Source organism: Telopea speciosissima, chromosome 10 (genome assembly GCF_018873765.1).
Source record: "Telopea speciosissima isolate NSW1024214 ecotype Mountain lineage chromosome 10, Tspe_v1, whole genome shotgun sequence".
Lineage (NCBI taxonomy): Eukaryota > Viridiplantae > Streptophyta > Magnoliopsida > Proteales > Proteaceae > Telopea > Telopea speciosissima.
Genome location: NC_057925.1, coordinates 50,269,113 through 50,289,574, shown reverse-complemented (window position 1 = coordinate 50,289,574; position 20,462 = coordinate 50,269,113). Strand labels below are relative to the sequence as shown.

At 38.9% G+C, this 20,462-nt stretch overlaps 3 protein-coding genes across 7 annotated transcripts in view; 1 reads left to right on the top strand and 2 right to left on the bottom strand.

Annotated features, from left to right (window-relative positions):
• Nucleotides 1-11,409, top strand: part of LOC122641772 (serine/threonine-protein kinase Nek5-like) — a 33,742-nt gene extending 22,333 nt beyond the window's left edge. For 4 of the 5 annotated variants that reach the window (XM_043835066.1, XM_043835068.1, XM_043835069.1 and 1 more), the window contains one exon: nucleotides 57-2,511. In XM_043835066.1, coding sequence (XP_043691001.1) covers nucleotides 57-2,264 — 2,208 coding nt within the window. In that variant the 3' untranslated portion in view covers nucleotides 2,265-2,511. Of the gene's footprint in view, nucleotides 1-56; nucleotides 2,512-11,397 lie in introns of those variants that run through there. The other variant, XM_043835067.1, reaches the window with a different exon arrangement.
• LOC122641773 overlaps nucleotides 1-13,293 on the bottom strand; it is a 30,872-nt gene extending 17,579 nt beyond the window's left edge. The window contains exons 1-6 of the mRNA XM_043835071.1: nucleotides 13,130-13,293; nucleotides 11,932-12,093; nucleotides 11,641-11,795; nucleotides 10,884-10,994; nucleotides 7,929-8,049; nucleotides 7,325-7,777 (exon numbers count right to left, since the gene is read on the bottom strand). Of these exons, the coding sequence (XP_043691006.1) occupies nucleotides 7,401-7,777; nucleotides 7,929-8,049; nucleotides 10,884-10,994; nucleotides 11,641-11,795; nucleotides 11,932-12,007 (840 nt within the window). The 5' untranslated portion in view covers nucleotides 12,008-12,093; nucleotides 13,130-13,293 and the 3' untranslated portion in view covers nucleotides 7,325-7,400. The remainder of the gene's footprint in view (nucleotides 1-7,324; nucleotides 7,778-7,928; nucleotides 8,050-10,883; nucleotides 10,995-11,640; nucleotides 11,796-11,931; nucleotides 12,094-13,129) is intronic.
• Nucleotides 6,064-7,345, bottom strand: LOC122643698 (two-component response regulator-like PRR37). Its single transcript, XM_043837294.1, has 3 exons — nucleotides 7,327-7,345; nucleotides 6,564-6,805; nucleotides 6,064-6,355 (listed from the first exon to the last, which is right to left on the bottom strand). Exons 1-3 carry the CDS (start codon nucleotides 7,343-7,345, stop codon nucleotides 6,221-6,223), a joined length of 396 nt encoding a protein of 131 aa, XP_043693229.1. The 3' UTR covers nucleotides 6,064-6,220.
• Nucleotides 13,294-20,462: the final 7,169 nt, after the last annotated feature.

Here is a 20,462-nt window from a genome sequence, read left to right as displayed (position 1 = left end):
TGGGCTGCTTTTTAGATTTGAAGCTGCTTGTCTTGATACCCCCTTATCTGTTACAGTTACCTGCTTTTGAATCTGCACCAAAGACGAAAGCCAAATATGATGGGACATCACCCCCTGGGCCCGTGAAACATTCTGCAGAAGATGGACTACTGGCTAAGACTAGGCAAAAGACTCCACCTTACAATCTGGCCAGAAGATCTTCCTTTTCAGGACGATCGAGGTCTATTGGGCTTGAAACCCCAGTTGCTGCGAACCATGACATGAAACCAGGCCCAAGTGAGGCTACACTAGAGCCTGAGATGACTCATAACCTGACACCCAATAGTGTCAATCATGACACTCAGATTGTAGTGATACCTGAAAAGATTCTAGTGGGAGCATCAAAAGAGAAACAAACTGACAGCAGCAATTCAATCTCATCATCAAAGTCGACTCTAAGTTTTGAGCAGTGCATTGGGCTTGAAACCCCAGTAGCTGTGAGAAATGACATGAAACCAGACCAAAGTAAGGCTAGACAAGATCCTAAAACAACTTGTAACCTGACACCCAATGGTCTCTATCATATCCCACAAATTGTAGTAACGTCTGAAAAGACTCTAGTGGGAGCATCCAAAGGAACACAAACTGACAGTAGCAACTCACTCTCATCATCAAAGTCATCTCAAGGTCTTGAGCAATGCAATGTGGTAACCACTGCCCCATGGACTAACTCGACAGAACAAAGCAACTCTTGTTCATCAAGCCTGATACTTCAGCATTATGATAGACTCCCCCGAACTGGAAGATTGGAGACTCATAAGAAGGAATGCAGCAATTCATTGTTATCATTGAAGTCGGACCAATGTCTTCCTCCAATTGAAATTTCAGAGGCTCATCCAAATATACACAGCAATCCATTGTCATCGCCGAAGTTTGAGCTTTGTGACGAGGTAGCAGCTGCCTCTTCTACATTTATAAAGGAACAAAACAACTGTTATTCATCAAACCTGCCACTTCATCCTGATGAGAGACACTTTCAAATTGAAAGTTTGGAGACTCATCCAAAAGAATACAGCAATTCATTGTCTTCATCAAAGTCAACGCAAGGTTTTGAACATTATGAGAAGATAGACGATGTCCCTTTGTCAGATTTCAAGGAACAAAATGAGTCTTGCCTGTCAAATGTGAAAGTTCATCGTGATAAGAGACTACCTCAAGCCGAAATGTCAAAAGGTCATCCATCTAGTTGCTTGGTTCCTTCATATCTGAACTCTACCAGGCTGGAAAATTTGTCAGTGGAAAACAATGGAGATGATTGTTTATCCATATCACATACAATGGCATGTGACACAAAATTAGATCATGAGGAAAGTACTACCAGCAACGATGAATTGAGTTCAAGCATAGACATTGAGCCCACTTTCCCAAGCTCTCACCAGGAATATGTCTGTAAAGATGAGGTCTCTATAACCAGGCCTAATAGTAGATCAGGTATGATTCTCCAGTCAAACCATCCTCCACTGAGTGGCAATGACAAGTTTACTGTGAAGGAACTCCTGTCATCTGTGACAGAAATTACACCTTCCATTTCAGCTACCCGAAAGAACTTTCATCCAGAGGTGTCTGTCATGGCAAGTCCAGTGATTGAGAAGCCAACTGCTGCTCATCTTATGCCAGCCTTTGATGATGTCATACATGTAATACGGCATAGCAGCTTCCGTGTTGGGAACGAGCAGCCTGTTATGGAAACAATGGAGATGGGGGTTCACAATATGGATGTTGGGAAGCTACTAAACGTAGTAAGGGAAGAGGTGGAGATGAGGAACGCAACACCGCTGACAACTTTGAAGTCATCAAATTGCTCGGAGGTAACAACTGTAAAATCGAATTTTTCAGACAGCTCTGGGGTCAAGGAAATCAACGTGAGGAACCAAACCGAGGAAATTGATGAAAGGAGCCTACCTGCACCACCAGCATCAAGTCCAAAACTTGATTGCTCTGAACCAACAATTTTGAACTCATCTGAGGCTACTGTTACTGGTGTCAATGAAGACAGGAACACTGCAAAGGAAACTTTGGATGTGAAATCTTTTAGGCAGAGGGCGGATGCACTTGAAGGGCTGCTAGAGCTGTCCGCAGATTTGTTGCAGCAAAATAGATTGGAAGAGCTTGCAGTTGTTTTGAAGCCTTTTGGGAAGGATAAAGTCTCTCCACGTGAGACAGCAATCTGGTTGGCAAAGAGTCTCAAAGGAATGATGATTGACGACTCTGGACGGAGTGTGTGAGCATAGAGAGATCTTGGCTGTAAGTTGCCTTAATGTCACCAGTATCTCTCTGCACCTGTTACAAGGTAGCCTTTTTACCGATGCTTTCAACCGTTCAAGTTCCATTTTGAATTGTCAACAGAACTGAGTGAACTCTTTTTTGCCTGTAAATTTTTTTCTATTCTTTTTAATTGGGAGAGAAGTATGTTGTATATATTCAGTGTACCTATAGTTAAATAAATCCAATGTTTCATCAAAACAAGAGAATATGTACATAATGTATGAAATGATACGAGCCACCAAAAAAAAATGTATTAAATGATGCAGGTTGTTTGGGAAGGATGTAAGTGGTTCACATTTGGCTCTCTGACAGTGAATATCAATGAGCGAATAAATCTCCAAACTGTCTGTTGGAATTTTCTGCTACAAATGCGAGAATCCAAATGGCCATGAAATACCAAACAGAGGGGATTAGGTGCTGCAAATCATGATTCATGAGAGTAGTTCATTATCATCCTAGTTTAGTTCCCTGTTCAGTCACCTTAATTTGTGGGTTGTAAATTCTAGTAAAGCATGTGGGGGAGTTAAATCTGACAGCTCATGTTAAATTCATATGAGATCATAAGCAGAGTGATGATCCAAAACTGCGATAAATACTTGCATTGGATCAGTTGGTGAAAATCAGCAAGCATTGGAATCAAAAAGTTGAACCTTAGGGCTTTGTTTTGTTGCAAGGGAAATACAAAATTTTATGTGAAGTGGAATTTATTTTCCAGAGAAAATAATTTTGAGTGTTTGGTTGTTGGGGAAGTATATTTTACATGTAAAATAAATTTCACTTGTAGGTTAACATTTCCCTTTTTATGTTCCAACCAAAAAGTGAAGTAAAATCAAAACCCAACAGAGAGGAGAGTCATGACCTTGCGGCACTATGTTAGTTCTCTAGCTTTGCTCGAAGCTTGGCTCTGTGAGCAGGTACCAGGTTCCATTTTCTTTTTCATTGTTTTGATCAATTTGCATCCAGGATAGATTTCGATGTAGTTCAAAAAAAAAAAAAAAATCCTAGGATAGGCTTAGCTCGATTGATTCATCACACGATTCTACATTATTAATGACAGTTTCTCTTGCTCCTTCGTCGATCAAGTTCTTGTGCATTTGGTATTTTCTATCTTCACAGTAAAATAATGCTTCTCAAACATTTATCCCCTTTCCTTCTGTGTTTTTTTCATGTTTTCTCTGTTTGTTACTCATCGTGACCTAGTTGAGGGAGATTCTGCAGGAACTGTGACAGTTTAGATTCTAGCTTCACAGGGAACTAACAACTATCCAAAGCAGTGAAGTAATTTTTTTCTCAGACGCAGAACTAAGCTTCATTTTCGCTGATCTTGTTGACTGGTAAGTAGAATATTGTTCTCATTTATGCCAACAATATGATATAACATATAATTAATTGTATGGACTTAGTCCGTTCTATGCTTTCCTACTATCCTTATATCTCAGCATCCATGTGGCAGAATCTCATGAAAACTTGAATGCACTCCATGAGTAGTTTGACATATGTGAAAATCAAACCAATCCAATGGCTATTTATCTCAGACTAACAACTCACAATAATAGCAACCGAGAACAAGTTTTAGAAACAAATAGTAGACATCAATCTACAGGACAGAAATTCACCAAACTCCAGGCGAGTTCTCCTATTGGAGCAGTGATCAATCCTCCAAATCAACAACTAGATCTGAAGGACAGATGTTGCTGGAATAATAACCATAATTCGAAAACTCGTCTCTTTTTGGTGTCTCGACCAGGTCGAGGCAACCGAAACCTCGACGCTGAAATATTGTATTTTTTTTCTATTAGTTTTGCTTGGCCATTTTGGAGTGAAAAAGGCCAAAATAACCAAAATGAGCGAAATACCAAAATGAAATGACTGAATTAACCAAAATTTTGATGAAACGGTGCATTTTTAGACCGAAATGAGCGATATTCCAAAACGAAATTTCAGTCGAAACATTGTCTGTTTTGGGTTTCGACGTTTCATATGTTGTTTCATCGGGGGTGATGGGGTTCAAAATTACCGAAATATTTGAAATTTCGATGAGTTTTTGAACTATGATAATAACTCAACACAGAACAGTAAAACCCAGAAACAGAGGTGCAACAGGTCTTGTTTAGTTGCAGGAAAACCAAGTTATTTTCTGAAACTGTTATGCGCTTACCAAGGGTAGTGAACCACTTTAAGAAACCACTAGAATAACGATATAGCAGCAGTGAAGAAACTGAATGAAAACTTGGTAAAAGTAATTGGATATTGCATACCAAGGTAGAAGAAAATAGATTAGAAGAGGAAAAGATATCCCACTCAAGTCTTGACCAGTTTCCCACCAGTCTACTGCTTCTTACAACAACTGCTTCACCCAGTACAATGCAGCCATAGCAACAAAGGTTGTAGTATCAAAATATGCCCTCTTCTCTTAACTCTATTACAGAAATAGAAACTAACATGTGGTGTTCTAACGACAACAACTACTGGTAAATAAGTAATAATAAAAATAGAAACACACTATATATATAGAGTGAGAGAGAGAAAGTAACAAAACGAGTTAGGGAATCAGAATTCTGTGCTTCACCGCCTCAGCACGCTGTTATGCAAAAAGCAAAGGGATCCAACGTCTTTCGTTTCTCTTCGAAGAAAAACATCCCTGGTGGTAAGGAGCAACTAACTGTCATGTACTGAACGAGAGCGATTTTTCTCTCTTAACTTTGTCTGTGTCTATAAGACATTTCATGGCCACCGGCGACACTCTCCCGGTGGCCCACAAAGCAAATCTCACTCCCTCTGTTGAGTGTGGGAATGACAGGCGGAGTGTTTCGTCACGTTCGTGGGCTAGCCTCTTTTCAGGAGTCCAAATCCGGGATGGTTCAGATTCCATCGCTTACTTTGAACCAGTAATAGTAGACGGAAAGAAGGTGGCTCTGCAGTTCGGAAGACTTAGCGGAGGAGAAGGATAGGTGGGAATCTGCCATGGTTGGCTACGTGTCTGGACCCGGGCCGTTGTTCTCCCCCATGAAATGCTTTGCAAAAGAGAAATGGCTGCATGTAGGCGAAGTCGAAGTGTTTGGGCTTGAGAGCGGAATATTTATCTTCGACTTCCAAAGAACGGAATTGAGCCGACAAATTCTTGATGAAGGACCCTGGACTCTAGGTGCTCATCCATTGATACTCTGTCCATGGTCACCGGAGATATGACTGACCAAGGAGGAGACTCAATTACCCCTTTGGGTTAGGCTATATGGTTTAAACCTTCATTTCTGGGGGAAACGAACAGAGTGTAGAATTGCTAGCGTATTGGGCAAGCCCATTTGTACAGACCGAAGGAAATTATCTTTCGCAAGGTTTTGCGTATTGATCAATGCGGTGGATGGCTTGCTGTCAACCGTCCCCATTGTCCTTGATGAAGGATCGGTGCTAGAGCAAAGGGTGGAATACGGTTGGGCTCCGCTTATCTGCAACTCATGTAAGGTATTTGGTCATGGGGATCGCTCTTGTCCTATTGCAGTGGTTGATCAACCTCAAAAGTTTCCTGGACAAGGTCAGGATATGATGGTGATGGAAAGTCTTTGGAAGGCACCTAACAGACGAGGTACTGCTCAGGCCCATGCAGTTACACAAGGATATAAGTGAAATTTTGGTCTATCACTACTAGTAAGAACCATGTTCAGAAGTTTAAGTTTATTTTTAACATTATGACACCTTTAACTGTAAATCTGTCCTGCAAGGACTTATTACTGACAGATAACAGATAATCATATAGAACCAATGGATATAATACAACAATTATTGGGATTTTATCTCCCCCCTTCCCCCAATGCTAGCAACTCCTGCATTGTAAGGCCTACAAAATATTATGTTGAGGTAGACAAGTTTTAAGGCCTCATACCATGCCTTTTAACTTTCTGGCTTGGATATCAATCTCTCACAATATTTCAAATTGGGTAAATGGCTTTACTCGATCATTTGATTCTGAAATCTCGGCTACTGCTTGACGCACAAATCTCCCCTTCATGCGTGGGCGATGCTCTGCCAGCTCTTTTCTTCCATAATACCTAACCTGGCAACCCAAAACTAATGCAGATTCAGGAGCAGAAAACAATTTTTTTAACCAAAATAATAGGTGAATGGTATCACATATTCACACCAAAGATATGAACTGGGCTCAACTGATGATGGATTATGAAACATGGTAGTGTATCAGAAAAAAAAAAAAAAAAAAAAAAAACTAACTTTTATCAAAAGTGGAATCAGAGTATATTAGTCACCTTTTTCCCAAAACATCTATCCTTGCGTTTCAGGTGGAATCTGATCAATGCAGCCTCACGTCGAGAACAGCTAAGGTCCAGACCTTTGCCATTACCGTTTTGGAAACCATCTCCATTCCTGCTATCAAGAGAAGTTCCTGTGTTGATGGCTGCACTTGTATCATCATTGCAGCCATTACTCCCACTAATCCTTGTTTGTGGATTCACACATGATAGCCAATGTGGACTAGTATTGTATCTCCCTTATTAATAATAATAATTATTTTTTCCCCCTTAATTTATTTCTTTATTTCTCTATTCAGCAACACACCAATCACATAACCAACATATATAACAGATACATCTTTTCACTCTCTTACCATCATCAAATCCTTCCAACCTTTCAGTGCATCAAAGCATTACTCAACCAATCTCCATTACATCTTAAGAACCCAGAACTCTATCAAATAGATGTAAAAAAAAAGTAAGGAAAGTGACTCAAACATCTGCAAATGCTTGTAGGCTAGCTCATGAAGATTAATATACAAAATCATAATTATAAAAGTTCATTTCACATGTTGCTAAAATGAGAAATGCCTATGGTCAACGTGAATACCAGAATCAGGATTAATCCACCAGAACATTTAAGCCTTTGTGGCACCCTTCCCCTCCTCAGAAGGAAGAAAAAAAACTGAACTATAATATCATAAAAACCAAATAAATCAGTTAAACAAACAGAAACTGAGTGGTCCCTAAGGTGATAATTCAGCAAAAGGAAACTCACCTTGAAAAATCTGATCCATGAGAATGATTCAGCACATGCTTCTCCTGAAAAACTTCATCATCGTTGAATTTAAGTCATGGTCCCCATAAAGAAAGCTCCCACAACTGTGAGGAACCAGAATTAAGTGTGCTTCTCTTTACAACTGAGGGTTTCTCATTTTTACAGAAGATATCTTCTGCATGATCTTTGTCTTCCATGATGGGAAACTTGTTTTGTTCAGTGATTGTTGCCCCAATGAAATCAATAATTTCTTTTGAAGGTTCATTTGTTCCCCCCATTCGATCAAGATGCTCAGAATCAAGAGTGGCAACCTCCTTACCACTGGAAGAAGCTCGGATTTCCGTGCTACATAGGGATCCATTATAGAAACCATTGAGCTTCAAAATATTTCGAGTTGAATCTGCCGCTTGAATAGATAGAGATACATTTATTTCTTCCTCTGTTGCCTTCTCTGCAAAATCAGGTTTATTATAGAAATGGCAATATTTGTTGGCCTTAAACCATTTCTGCAATTTTGGCAAACAAAAAGAACTACCTAGCATCCTGCAATTTTGGCAAACTAAAAGAACTACCTTTTGCTTTGCCCTTGTCATTAAACACACTGCATTGGAGCTCTGTCAATTCATAATCAATTTCTTGAACCAAATTCCCATTTTCACTTTCAGGATTCTCCTTTAGCTTCAGTGCACCTCCATTTTTCACTTCTGTGTTACAACAAGATCTCTGCATATAATGATCATGGCCACATCAAAAAAGCTCATTCCAAAATACAAATGATCAAATAGATTTAAATTGAAGATATTAGAAATTCAGACAATACAACAACAACTCAGCCTTATCCCAACTAAATGAGGTCGGCTACATGGATCCTTGCCCACCAATCAGCTCTATTCGAGGTCATACTTGATAGAAGGCCTAAGCGATGTATGTCTTTCCTCACCACTTCTCCTAAGGTCATTTTAGGTCTGCCCCTGGTTCTTTTAGTTCCTTCAATCTGAATCAAATCACCCCTCCGTACTGGAGCATCCAAAGGCCTTCGTTGAACATGGCCATGCCACCTCAAACGACTTTCTCGTAGCTTAAAATCATGTATTGGAGCTACTTCCAAACCAGCTCTAACATGATCATTCCTTACTTTATCCTTCCTAGTTTTGCCACTCATCCATCTCAACATCCCCATCTCCGCTACATTGAGATTATCTGTATTATGCATTTTAACTGCCCAACATTCTACACCATACATTATAGCCGGTCATATAATTGTCCTATAAAATTTTCTTTTAAGTTTTAAAGGAATACGATGATCACACAATACTCCGGACGCACTTCTCCACTTCATCCATCATATTTTAATTTTTTGTGAAACATCATCCTCTATATCACCTTCTTTATTTATGATTTAGCCTAGAAACCTAAAATAATCACTTTCTGGAATCTCTCTCATCAATTTTTACCACCTCATTATCCGTCCTAGTGTAACCAAAGTTACACACCATATACTCCATCTTTGTTCTACTTATCTTAAAACCTTTTGATTCCAAGGTTGATCTTCATTACTCCAACTTAGCGTTAATCCCTGCTTTTGTCTCATCTACCAAAACAATATCACCAGCAAAAAACATACATCAAGGAACCTTATCTTGAATATCTCTAGTTAAGTCATCCATGATAAGCGCAAACAAACAAGGGCTTAAAGCTGATCCTTGATGTAACCCAATTATAATTGAAAATTAACTACCTTGGCCCCTTGATGCAAACTGAGCTTCTTAGTCTAAGAATAAGTCTAGGGTTGGGTTATATACATGTTGAGCCTTTGATCCCATGGGTTTTCTATGTAATAGACCACTTTTATGGGCATTAAATATGGGTAATTAGGTTACATACGGGATTAGTTGTTTTAGTTCCATAGTTTTATTTTAGTGTTTTTGTTCATAAACTGAACCGGTTCAACCAATGGTTCAATTTAAGTGAATTTAGTAGTTTTCTTTTAAGTGTTTAGTGAGACTGGATTAGGACTCTGTTTAGAGTCTATTTCAGTTTCCTAATTTGTTTAAGTTACCTAATAGGTTAAGGATTGAGTTAGGCCTTTCCTTTTTAGTATAGGAGTCTATTTTTGAGTCTTTTATATAAGGTTGTAAGGGGGGCAAATATTGAACACGAATTTTGATATTAATGAAAAACTTTTGCTACTCTTCTTCTCCATTGAAGATTTTTGTCTTATGTTTGATCGAGACTGGTGGGATTGGTGTTTGATCTGATTGATACATTGCGGTGGGAAGCCGGGTGGTTTGTTGGTGGGATTGGTGTTTGATCCAATCGACACCTTACGATGTGAAGCCCGGGTTGGTTCTTTTGAAGATCTCCTTCAAGTTCTAGTTAAAGATTCAATTTTTATTCAAATTTCTCAATCAAACAAGCTATTGCCAAGGATTCTCTGCAACAACAGTAAGTTTGAATCATCCCAAACCCTAACCTTGCTGCCCATTCAAGTTTACACACTTCCATCCATTAAAACATCTCAGGACCTTCACTGATAGACTCCCCTACCTTGACTTAACATAACCCTAACCCTAATTTCACCAAAAAAACCCCTATTTAGAACTAGCCAATTCAATTGTTCATAACAGATCCTGGTTGTCTGGCTCCTAGTTGGTCCTCTACCAATCTAGGACTACATTACCCCCCACAGTTCTTACACTTGTCACCGCATCATCATACATATCTTTAATTATGTCCACATATTTACTTGAAACACTTCTCTTCTCTAGTACTTGCCAGATTAACTCTCTAGGGAATCCGTCATAAGATTTTTCTAAGTCAATAAAGAACATATGGAGATCATTCTTGCAATGTCTATTTCTTTCCACAAGTCTCCTAATTAGGTAAATATCTTCTGTCATGGATCTTCCTGGCATAAAACCAAATTGGTTCTCCGTAATAGTTGTGTCTTGTCTCAAGTGGGTTTCAATAACCCTCTCCCATAATTTCATAGTATGACTCATTAGTTTTATGTCTCTATAATTATTGCATCTTTGAAATTCAGACTATAAACTACATATAAAATTTTTCCTTTTGCAAACCACCTCAACATTCAGATCAATTCTATTTTATCAAGGCTGTTTTGATCATTGGACTTGGAAACAGCCTCTCCTGCAGAATGTTTAAGTTGCGGTATTGCAACCTGTTGGTTGTGGGTTCAGAACTTGAAAACAGCCTCTCCTGCGAAGCAGGGGGTAAGGCTGCTTATATTTGCCCCTCCTAGACCCTGCAGTAGCTGGAGCTTCCTGCACCGGGATGCCCTTTTTTTTTTTATCATTGAACTTGAAATTTACATGATTTCTAGACCATTTGAGTGAAATAGCAAATATCATATGTCATTGATAGTTTACAATTCAAATTTGAAAGTTTTAGACTCGAGGATCTAAACACTGCCAATTGGTAACTTGTATACCCAATCTATCAGTTAAAGCATTCAAAACGATTAAAGAACTCAACTAAAGCTGCCAAATCTTCAAAAATACAAGTGTCAAACTTTAGCAACATGTGTGGATGCTTACCTGAGAATCAATTTCTTTATCAAAACCATCCCCAGTCCCATATCCCTTACCACCACTTGAACTTCCATGATTGATAGCAGCAAAATTGTCGGACACAGTCTCAAGTGTAGCCTGGTTCAGACTCAGATCTAAGCCCAAAACTACTATATTGTCGAAATTTTTTTTGCTGTTTTTAATTAAAATACGAAGATAAACTACCATAATGATTGAAAACTAAGCTTCTAGGAAAAAAAAATGAATGAATAACAAAAAAAAAAAGATATTCATATTGAATTATTAAAATCCAAAAGCTTAAGCTGTTATGTGGAGAGACTCAACTGGGATATGAAGCATTCCAAGGTCCCATAGTATGTGAGATATTACATGAGGCATATGTGGCCCCTCTTTGGCTCTTTGGGTGGCTGTACATAAATGTGCCATTAACATAGTGGGTATGATGGCTTTGATACAATATTAAATTATCCAACTCAAACGTTTAAGCTGTTAGGTGGAGAGGCCCAACTGGTATATGAAGCCTTCCAAGGTCCTATAGTCAGTTGATGTGGGATAGTAGGATTTTCATCCTCTCAAGTGAGATACACTGTCCAGTGCACCCACGTGGCGCATTAGACAGTACACCATACTTAAGGGTGATGGATCTTTATCCTCTTAAGTGTGATGCACCATCTGATGCACCACATGGGTGCGCACTCCACATGAGAGGATAAATTTCCGGGATAGTACTCAACAATTTATTGGTAAGGGAAAAAAGACATACACGATACTTCCTCCAGACATGCTGCCATAAATTTCTTAGTTTGTTATTTCTAACTGACTTCATTAGGAAGTCTGTAGCACCCTTCAACATGCATTGTAACACAATGCCAAGGGAATCGTGAGAAGACATCATTGTGAAATCGTGAGAAGACATCACTGTTGAGAAACAAGTGAAAAAGAGTTACAAAGACAAAAAGAAGGTCAAACTGAATACAAGATTATTTTTGCTTAGACAAAAAGAAGGTAAACCTGTTGGGAATCAAACAATTTTACTTCTCTTTGTTTTACTTACTGACTATAGGAATATTTTTGCATCTCGCATTGCTTATGATCTTGGAAAGAAGATCGAACCCGGAGAGGGAAGGCATCACCACTTCAGTCAAGACAAGATCAAAATTGTAGCGTTTCTCCTTAAGGACCTCCCAAGCTTTAAGCCCGTTTGCAACTACAGAAACTGTTTAAGCCACAAACAATATGGAAAAAGTTATCATAAGGATGTTACCAAGTTAACTAACTGGTCTAAAACCCAAAAATTAATTAGAGAGTGCATGCATAGGGTCCAACCATCTCGATATGTGATGTCTAAGCCAATTAATGGTGTTTAATCCAAAAACCCGAACTTCAGGCTGGAGAAGCCATTTCAAGGTCATAAGCCAAACTGCCGCAAAGTACCAATCAAGCTCCTAGAGTGAGGCAGTCAACCTTAAACTCCAGAGTTCAATCAAGGTAGGGCCAAAAAAAAAGTACAAATTTTAATGAAATAAAGATCCAACCGGATTCGACATGTTCATGTGAACCGGTAAAGACCCGACGTTTACCAAAAAGATCCGACAACCCAATCCATCTAACTGAATACATGCAAGATGATGGACACGTGTCTCATTTCTCGATTTCAAAAACAATCGAAAGAACGGCGGAGGAGGAGGGCGACTGGGGAGAGAGAGGGAGAGAGTCGGAGGGTAACCATCAATAGTTGCTGGGAGCACCGAAGGGGAAGAGAGAGAGGGAGACACAGCCGGGGACTCTCGAAGGCGCGCAGTGCTTCCGGATAGGGGGAAAGGGAGAGAAAGAGCGGCGCAGTGAGAAGGAGGATGGAGATGAGGCGAGTTGCAGGTGGAGGCAGAAAAGAGATGGGAAAGGAGCAAGGAAGATCGGAAGAAGACAATTTTATAATTTTTATTAATTAATTCTCCGATTCGATCCAATAAACTAAGAACCCTGCCATGTCGTTGACCAAACGAATCTCATTAGTTTTTGTTTTTTTTGGTAATAAACGAATCTCATTAGTTTACAAACTAAAATTAGGCTCTATCTACTCGCCATTCAGTCTCTGTTATTGAGCTCATAAAGATCAAACACTAGACTTCTCCAACCTTTTTAATCATTCATAATTAGGTTAGGGAAGAAATTGTAAGCTTTTGTAATAGAAATAGAATAATTGTTTAGTGAATTGAAAACTGGTAAGTCTTAAACAAACAGACAGAGCTGACCTTGGTAGCTACATTTTTTGAGCAGAGCAGTAACTATAAGCCTAGTGGACTCATCGTTCTCGACGAGAAAAACCGTAAGGAGCCTCCGAGACAGAAATCAGTCCCAATGTATTAGCTGCTCCTCTCCTCTTACTCTCGCCACCAAGCTCGACATGCCACGCTTCGAAGACGACCCACCACATTCCTTGACCTTCTAAACCGAAATTGCTGTAGAAAATCCAACTCTCTATTCCATGCCTTCTTCGGCTGCAGTGGTCTCCTTTCTCTTGTGGCGGTTCTCCATTGACCACTTGTTGTTGCTTTCCAGTTTCCCCCAACCCCTTCCCCTCCCCCTTCCCCTATTATAGGAGTCAGGAACTCAGGAGAGCCAAATTGCCACTTCTTAGGCCAGTATTGTTTCTTCGAAGGCCATTTGTTTGGACACCTAATGCGCATGTGCCCCATTAGGTAGGATTTGGAACCTCGTGTCCTTTTTTATTTTATGGGGCACTGTTCTCTGTGTCGCAACGCAGTCTACGCCACCTTGCCTCCTGCACAGGCTGCCCATGTGCTTGGGCGTAGGCTGCACTGCGACATAGAAAATATTCTTCTTTTATTTTAATAGGGAAAGATACATCTTTTCATACATGTGCCCCATCATGGGGTTTAGACTTTAGAGTTCTTTCATTGCGAGCACCATTTTACTAAATTTGTGTGATACAATGGTATCCGAATGACTTAATTAAGACCATTAAGAGGATGTTTATAGCAAACAACATCTTTATTTTAGTAGGGAAAGATACATCCTTTCATCTCATGGTTTAGTCCCATCCAGTACCAACCCTTGTGCATCAAATCTGATGGACAATTAGCCACTAGTGGCAATCCTAATCATTCTACCTAATTTTCTTTACCAAATTTCTAGGGATGTCTGTTGTTGTTCTTGTAATATATGGGTTTTCTTCCCGTCAGTATTGCTTAGTAACATATAATGCTTCACTATTTGCCACATGGTAGTACACATTGGTTAGTCCATGTGATAGAGGACCAAGCAAACATCTCATTGGTACAATTTTTTTTGCTTAGTTCAAAATAAGTAGTGATGTCATTTTGTATTTATGTCTATCTCCATTTGATGACATTTTGATAATTTTACTAAAACTTTGAATCAAAGTTTGAGCAACTTTCAATATTTATTTTGGACTAAAATTTGGCCAGTGAGATATATGTGGGGTCGTGTATCACATGGGCTAACCCATGCATTACCAAGTGATGCCTAGAATGATCACACTATATATATTTATATAGTTTTCCTTCATTGTGTCATTCACCCATGGTGAAGAAAACACTCACTCATTTAGGGTCATTATTACTCTTCCTATTTGTTGGAGGTCGAAATACTCTGCACTATTCCTAACACCCATCTAAGACCAATGATGCCCATCGGTGTTCCTTCACCATGGCTTGAGGAAAACTCGGTCCTCTATATACATAATATGGGAGACATTCTTTGAGTGAATGAATAGACAAGGGCACAATTGAGGTGCGGTGGAATAATTTTATACATACGAGGGAAAAAGGCCATTTCATATTAAAGAGAGGGATCGAGAGATAGAAAGAGAGGATGCTAGCTTACCCTCTCCTAAGTCCTGACGGTTTAAATAACCTTTTCCCATATAAAATAAAGGAGACAGTTTTCGTAGACCGTGGGTGCAAGAGAAGTACACCCATCAAGGGTCATAAACGGTCTACCCCTATAATACGAAGTTAATAATACCATCATTGTTCCCCTATATCCTCTGGGCACCATCTGAACCTATCGGTCAAGGGATTCTCCCTTGACCGTAGGTGTAGGAAAACTCGACCCTAATATAAATTATTAAAGTAAAAATTCAGAAAATGAATTCACATGTGATAGCATAAACTCTGCCTGTTAAATTTTAAGGTGTTGGGCTCCTCTCCAATGAAGCATCCGACGGCTGGATTGGTTGGCACACATCCCAATGTACGCTTGGGGATGTGTGCCAGCCAACCCAGTCGTTGGATGCCTCATTGGGCACTCCTTGGGCACGGATACATTGGAGAGGAGCCTGATCCAATTTTAGGCCTAGGACCGTGATAGCATTCAAAAAATGGTTACAAACAAGGTGAAACGTTTCATGGTTTGTTCCATATGGAAGATTGATGTGGTAATTTTGACTTGTATATTAGGAAATTGTATGGATTAACCACACATATTTCAAAGCCCATTTCAGCTGAATATGCTACCATGTGTGTCCATGCACCCTCTTGGACTTGGTAGTTCGTGGAACCTCAATTTAGGCTTTAATTTTAAATGCTTTATTTTTGTGACGTGTTGAAGTATGTTTGGGCAATTAGCCTAAAGCAGAACATGTGAACTGGGAAACTTAAAATCTACCTGTTTACAAAATTAGCCTCTTTTAATGTGCCATATAGCAATACATGTAGAATAGACAAGTTTCATGGACAACAGAAACTCGGATTCCCTTTCCCTGAAAACTAATGGATGATTACTAGGAATACGATCAATGCAAGGGAATGGTTGAATTTCACCTTAAAAGTGGCATGTGACCATTCAAACTTTGCCCTAAGTGACCAATTACCAAGTTATTTTGGTTTCTTGTTGGACAACTCTCATATGATCATGTGAAAGAACTTCTTTGTGGTCCTTTATGATCAAATTCTAGGCACACAATTTTGCCTTTACACAATCTAGTGTAGGGAGGTTTCTCTCCAAAAGACACTTAATTTTGTCATGTGGCAAGATGATGTGCAAACTTCATTTAAGTTAAAACTTGACATGTGAGCAAAGGACCTATGGGTTTACCTATCCACCAAATTTGAGCCCCATCCAATGTACCACGTGACATATTTGAGTCCCATATAAAAGAGGTTATTTGGTGAAGAAAAAGTTAGGCCCTTTCAACTATTATGTATGCTAATAAATGTTATAACTAATCTAAAGCTTATATTGAAAAATGGCCCTTGGAGCTTGGAAGTGCCACAAGCCATTTTACTAATTTACCTTATATAAATGGCTCACCGCATATTATAATTTGCCCTTATATAGGCAAAAGTTGTTATGCACAACCATGCATGTGCATGGTCAGGATTAAATATTAACAAATGGGCATAAATGCTATCCAAAATGAACACAACAACCTATGTGATGAATCAATGCATGAAATCTCCCATGCAAGAATCCATTCTCAAAGATGTATTATATTTTTAGGGAGAGGATTTTCTTAGCAAGCGGCATAGAGGAGCGTACCAATAAGGTGCGACGAAACGGTTTGTACATGAGAAAGCAGCAAGGTCATTTCATGTGAGGAGAGAGAGGGTGCTAGTGTATCCTTCCCTAACATATATTAGAGAACCTTCTCCCATATTTTAAAGCCCTCACCTAAAAGGTCATTACGAACTATACTAATTGGCATTCGTTAACATTGTTTGTTAGATCAATCAATGACCAATGTCTCAAAAGGAACCAAGAGGGAAAAAGATCCTTGTCATGTTACATGTAGTCAATTAAAATACAAGTCCATGCGAAATTATCGATTGCCCTCTAAAATGAAAATTTTCCACCACCATTGATGCCCTAAGGACTCTCTCATTGGCAGGCACCAGGAAACCTAACGACAATCTGCTGCCCAAATAATATGCCACCATTCATTCATTGAGTTTAGACTTTAGACTGAAGTATGTATGGGCCTAAACGCAGCAAAGACCGGACCATACTTGTAGATCTGATAGGGATGGTGGAGGGGTTGGGGTTTCTCTAGACCATCCACTTTGGATGGTTCAGAGACCATTCTTTTATAGTTGAAGGAGAGGGTTTCTCACACTACTCAAGTGCAATTTTGAGCGAATAAGGGAACTCCTTTTGAAATCTGACAAAAGGGGAGGGACATTTATGACATATAACTCCCTCACATGAACAATGATATGTGAGGGGAGGGAGTGTGCAATTTCATTTTTGAGCTAACGTTTTATAAAATTTGTTCTCTATAATTAGACCCATGTATTTAAATGGTGGAACCCCACTTAATAGGAAAAATCGTTACCAAAAAATGAAATAAAACTTCATAGAAGTCATAGTACCAATATTTCTCGGTTAGTTTTGTAAAATAACTTAAAAGTAATTTTAATTAGAAAAGGTTTTTTTTTTTTTTTTGGCAAAGATTTTAATTAGAAAAGTTAACCCAATGGGAGGCAAAGCAGCGAAAAATTTCTTCCCAATAATCTCTCTCTGTTATGTGCCTAATGGGGGCCTAGCCTAGTGTATGTTGGGCCAGCCTAGTATGGGATAAGTTAAAGAGATTTTACAATTGTTCCATCAGCTCTGGAGCTTTTGGCATATCGGACAAGTACCTAACATTTGGTATTAAAGCTAGGCATCAGGTCACATGTTCGAGTCACAGAAAGTGCTATCTAGGAGAGGGTTACCTAGTGTAGAGTGAAAACCATCAAGAAATGGCTACTTGCAGCCAAACAAAACCCTGGGGCAAAGTGGAGCCGCTTGCAAAAGGTTACCTACCACCAGAGTGAGAGCCATTGAGGACGACGATTGCGGAAGCGTGGTGGTCTGTTATGTGCCTAATGGGGCCCAATCTAACGTATGTGCACTAGATTGGGCCAGCCTAGTATAAGATAAGTTAAAGGACTTGATTTAATGTGTTCCATCAACTCTGAAGTTTTTAACGTATCGATCAAGTACCTAAGACGCTCTCTCTCTAAATAATTTGATGAAACATTTGTGATTGTAAATTTGGTTTGACATGGGATTCCAAGCTATAGATATAGAGCCTGCCTAGCCAAATTTATTTTTGGCCATGACATGATAGATACAGGGCCTGCCCAGCCAAATTTATTTGTGACCACAATATGGTAGATACAGGACCTGTTCAGCCCAATTTGGCTTGAAAAACCTAAAATCATAGTCCGAATATAAATAAAAGAAGGTAGGGAATAGAAGTGTTGGGCATCGGTCCAATTCCCTTAGAAGGTGCATCATGTTGGGTTATACTTGTATGACACTCAACTTAGACGGGGAAAAGGCATTGTTTCCAGCTAAGATAGCACATGGCAGTTCCCATAGGTGGGTAATAGGTATTCTCACTTCAACCCTCAACACCTAATAAATACCTCCTTCATGTCGCATGATTGCACAAACATGGCGCATTTCATTGGACTAATTGGGATTTTTTTTTTTTTTTTTTTTTGGGGTGGGGTGGTGGGAATTTTTATCACCTGCGGTTCCTCTGCCCGGTACGGTTCCCTAGTGCCTCTAATAAAAGGGGAGTGGATCCCACCCAGGCAGTATGTTCGATCAGGAGGTGGAATGGTCATTTCAGCCCCTCCTATGAGAGGAATCGCACAACCATACCGGTCAGTGAACCTCAAGGGATAAAGGTCTGAGGTGGTAGTGGATGTTAGACTAGATGAGGAATAGGAAGGTCTCAAACTTGAAACCTCTGAAGGCTAAGCTTTACCAACACTAGCCTCAAACCGCTGCTCTCTTGTGAATGTTTTCATGCATTATTATTTTTTTTTCCCGGTAATATTTCATGCATTATCCATCATTAAGAAAAGATGTGGATATTATTGGAAGACTCGAAAAAAATGACTTATACCATCTTTAAAATATCATAGCAGACCAACCAACCAACCAACCTACCCATAATCAATTCTTACAAACCTTCACGATGGTTTGGTAACATTCTAATCTATTCAATCACATTATCTAGACCGCCCCACCCAAAAAAAAAATCATGATGAAGTAATGCAATCAAAATAAAATTGGTTAATCTATAATCTTCATGCAAATTTATAACAATACATTTATAAGATGAGTTAAATATTCCATAATTCACAAATTAGATATTTTCAAGGGCTTTAGGAATTGTTTGACACTTTTATAGGTATATTTAGAACTTGTAACCTTCTTTTGATTATGCATTTTCTTAATTCCAAAAGTTCTTCAAGTTAGGGGTAAAAAAAAAAAAATTCAAAATAATTTATAAGTGACTTATCATTTCGGTAAAAATTGGATTTAAATTAAGGGATTAAGTTCCTTGTCTGGCTGCTAGTGTCTCCTGTATCTATCTCTCTTCTCCCACAATAGGGGGCAGTCATATCATTTCATAGGAGTGGTGGAGAGAGATATACACAAGGAGGCATTAGCGTAAGCTAAGCAGCCTGGCAACATTCATTTTCCCTAAAATTAATTCAGGAATTAATCGATTATGTTTGAAATTTTGAAACAAAAAAATTGATAAATTTTATTGAAGTTTTGAAAGATTCTTAAGAGTTTTATCCATTTTCTTTAGTTTTATTGAAATTTAATAAAGATTCAGAATTGTTCAAACCAAATTATTCACAAACTATTCTCAAGGATCAAATTTCTGGAATCCAATTTTTCTTACCTGAATTATTATTAAACTTTTAAAAAAGCACGATTTATTCTGAAATTTTCAAACAATTCGGATTTATTCAAAAATTTTTGCCGAATTATTTGCGAATTTACTAACTATGCCTCTGAGGCCTAGTCCCAACCCTCCATCCCGATTTCTTCACGAAGATATTATTCATACCATGGGCCATCTTGAGGCCCAGCCCACCCACGTGAATGGGTTTGCAAACCAGCTTCCAATCATCAAGATCTAAAAGCAGGTAAGCAACCCATGATAGGTTCAGACATGACAAACAAAAGTAAGGTTACAATCCCTTTTTTAATTATGATAGTTAGTTATAAAAGTGAGATGTTATGGTGACATTTTCATATGGGAAAAAGTTCCCCATATACAGTGGGTGACAAAATGACCGTCATGCCCCCCATGTATGGTGGAAATTCTGTCGTCCATTGTGCTGTCATGCGTTTTCATTGACTAGCAAGTGCGGCGTGGCTCCTGCATCCCACGCAGAGAACGGCTTCCCTTTTCATAATTATGCCTCCTATTATTAGTCCAAAATTGTAATATTAGAGGTAATGATATTTTCGTAACTATTTTTAAATGAAAATTATACTTTAGTAATTATAGATGAGTGTTTTGAAGTGATTCTATTAACATGTTTGCCAAATATCATTGCTAGGTTACCAAATGTCAAGGTCGATAATAGCCTGTAATAATGCAAAATCGACCTAGAATGCATCCCAAGAATGCGTGTTAAACATAGCTTGTAATTACTCTCTTGTGAGCATAATTAGAAAAATACTTTCTGAAAGCAGAATTGTTATCAGAAGTAGCGTTTATCTTATGAGAAGGCGTTCTCTATCACTCTTTTGCCGACGATAGAGCGGAGAGCCAACGGTAGTACGTAGAAGCATTTGTCA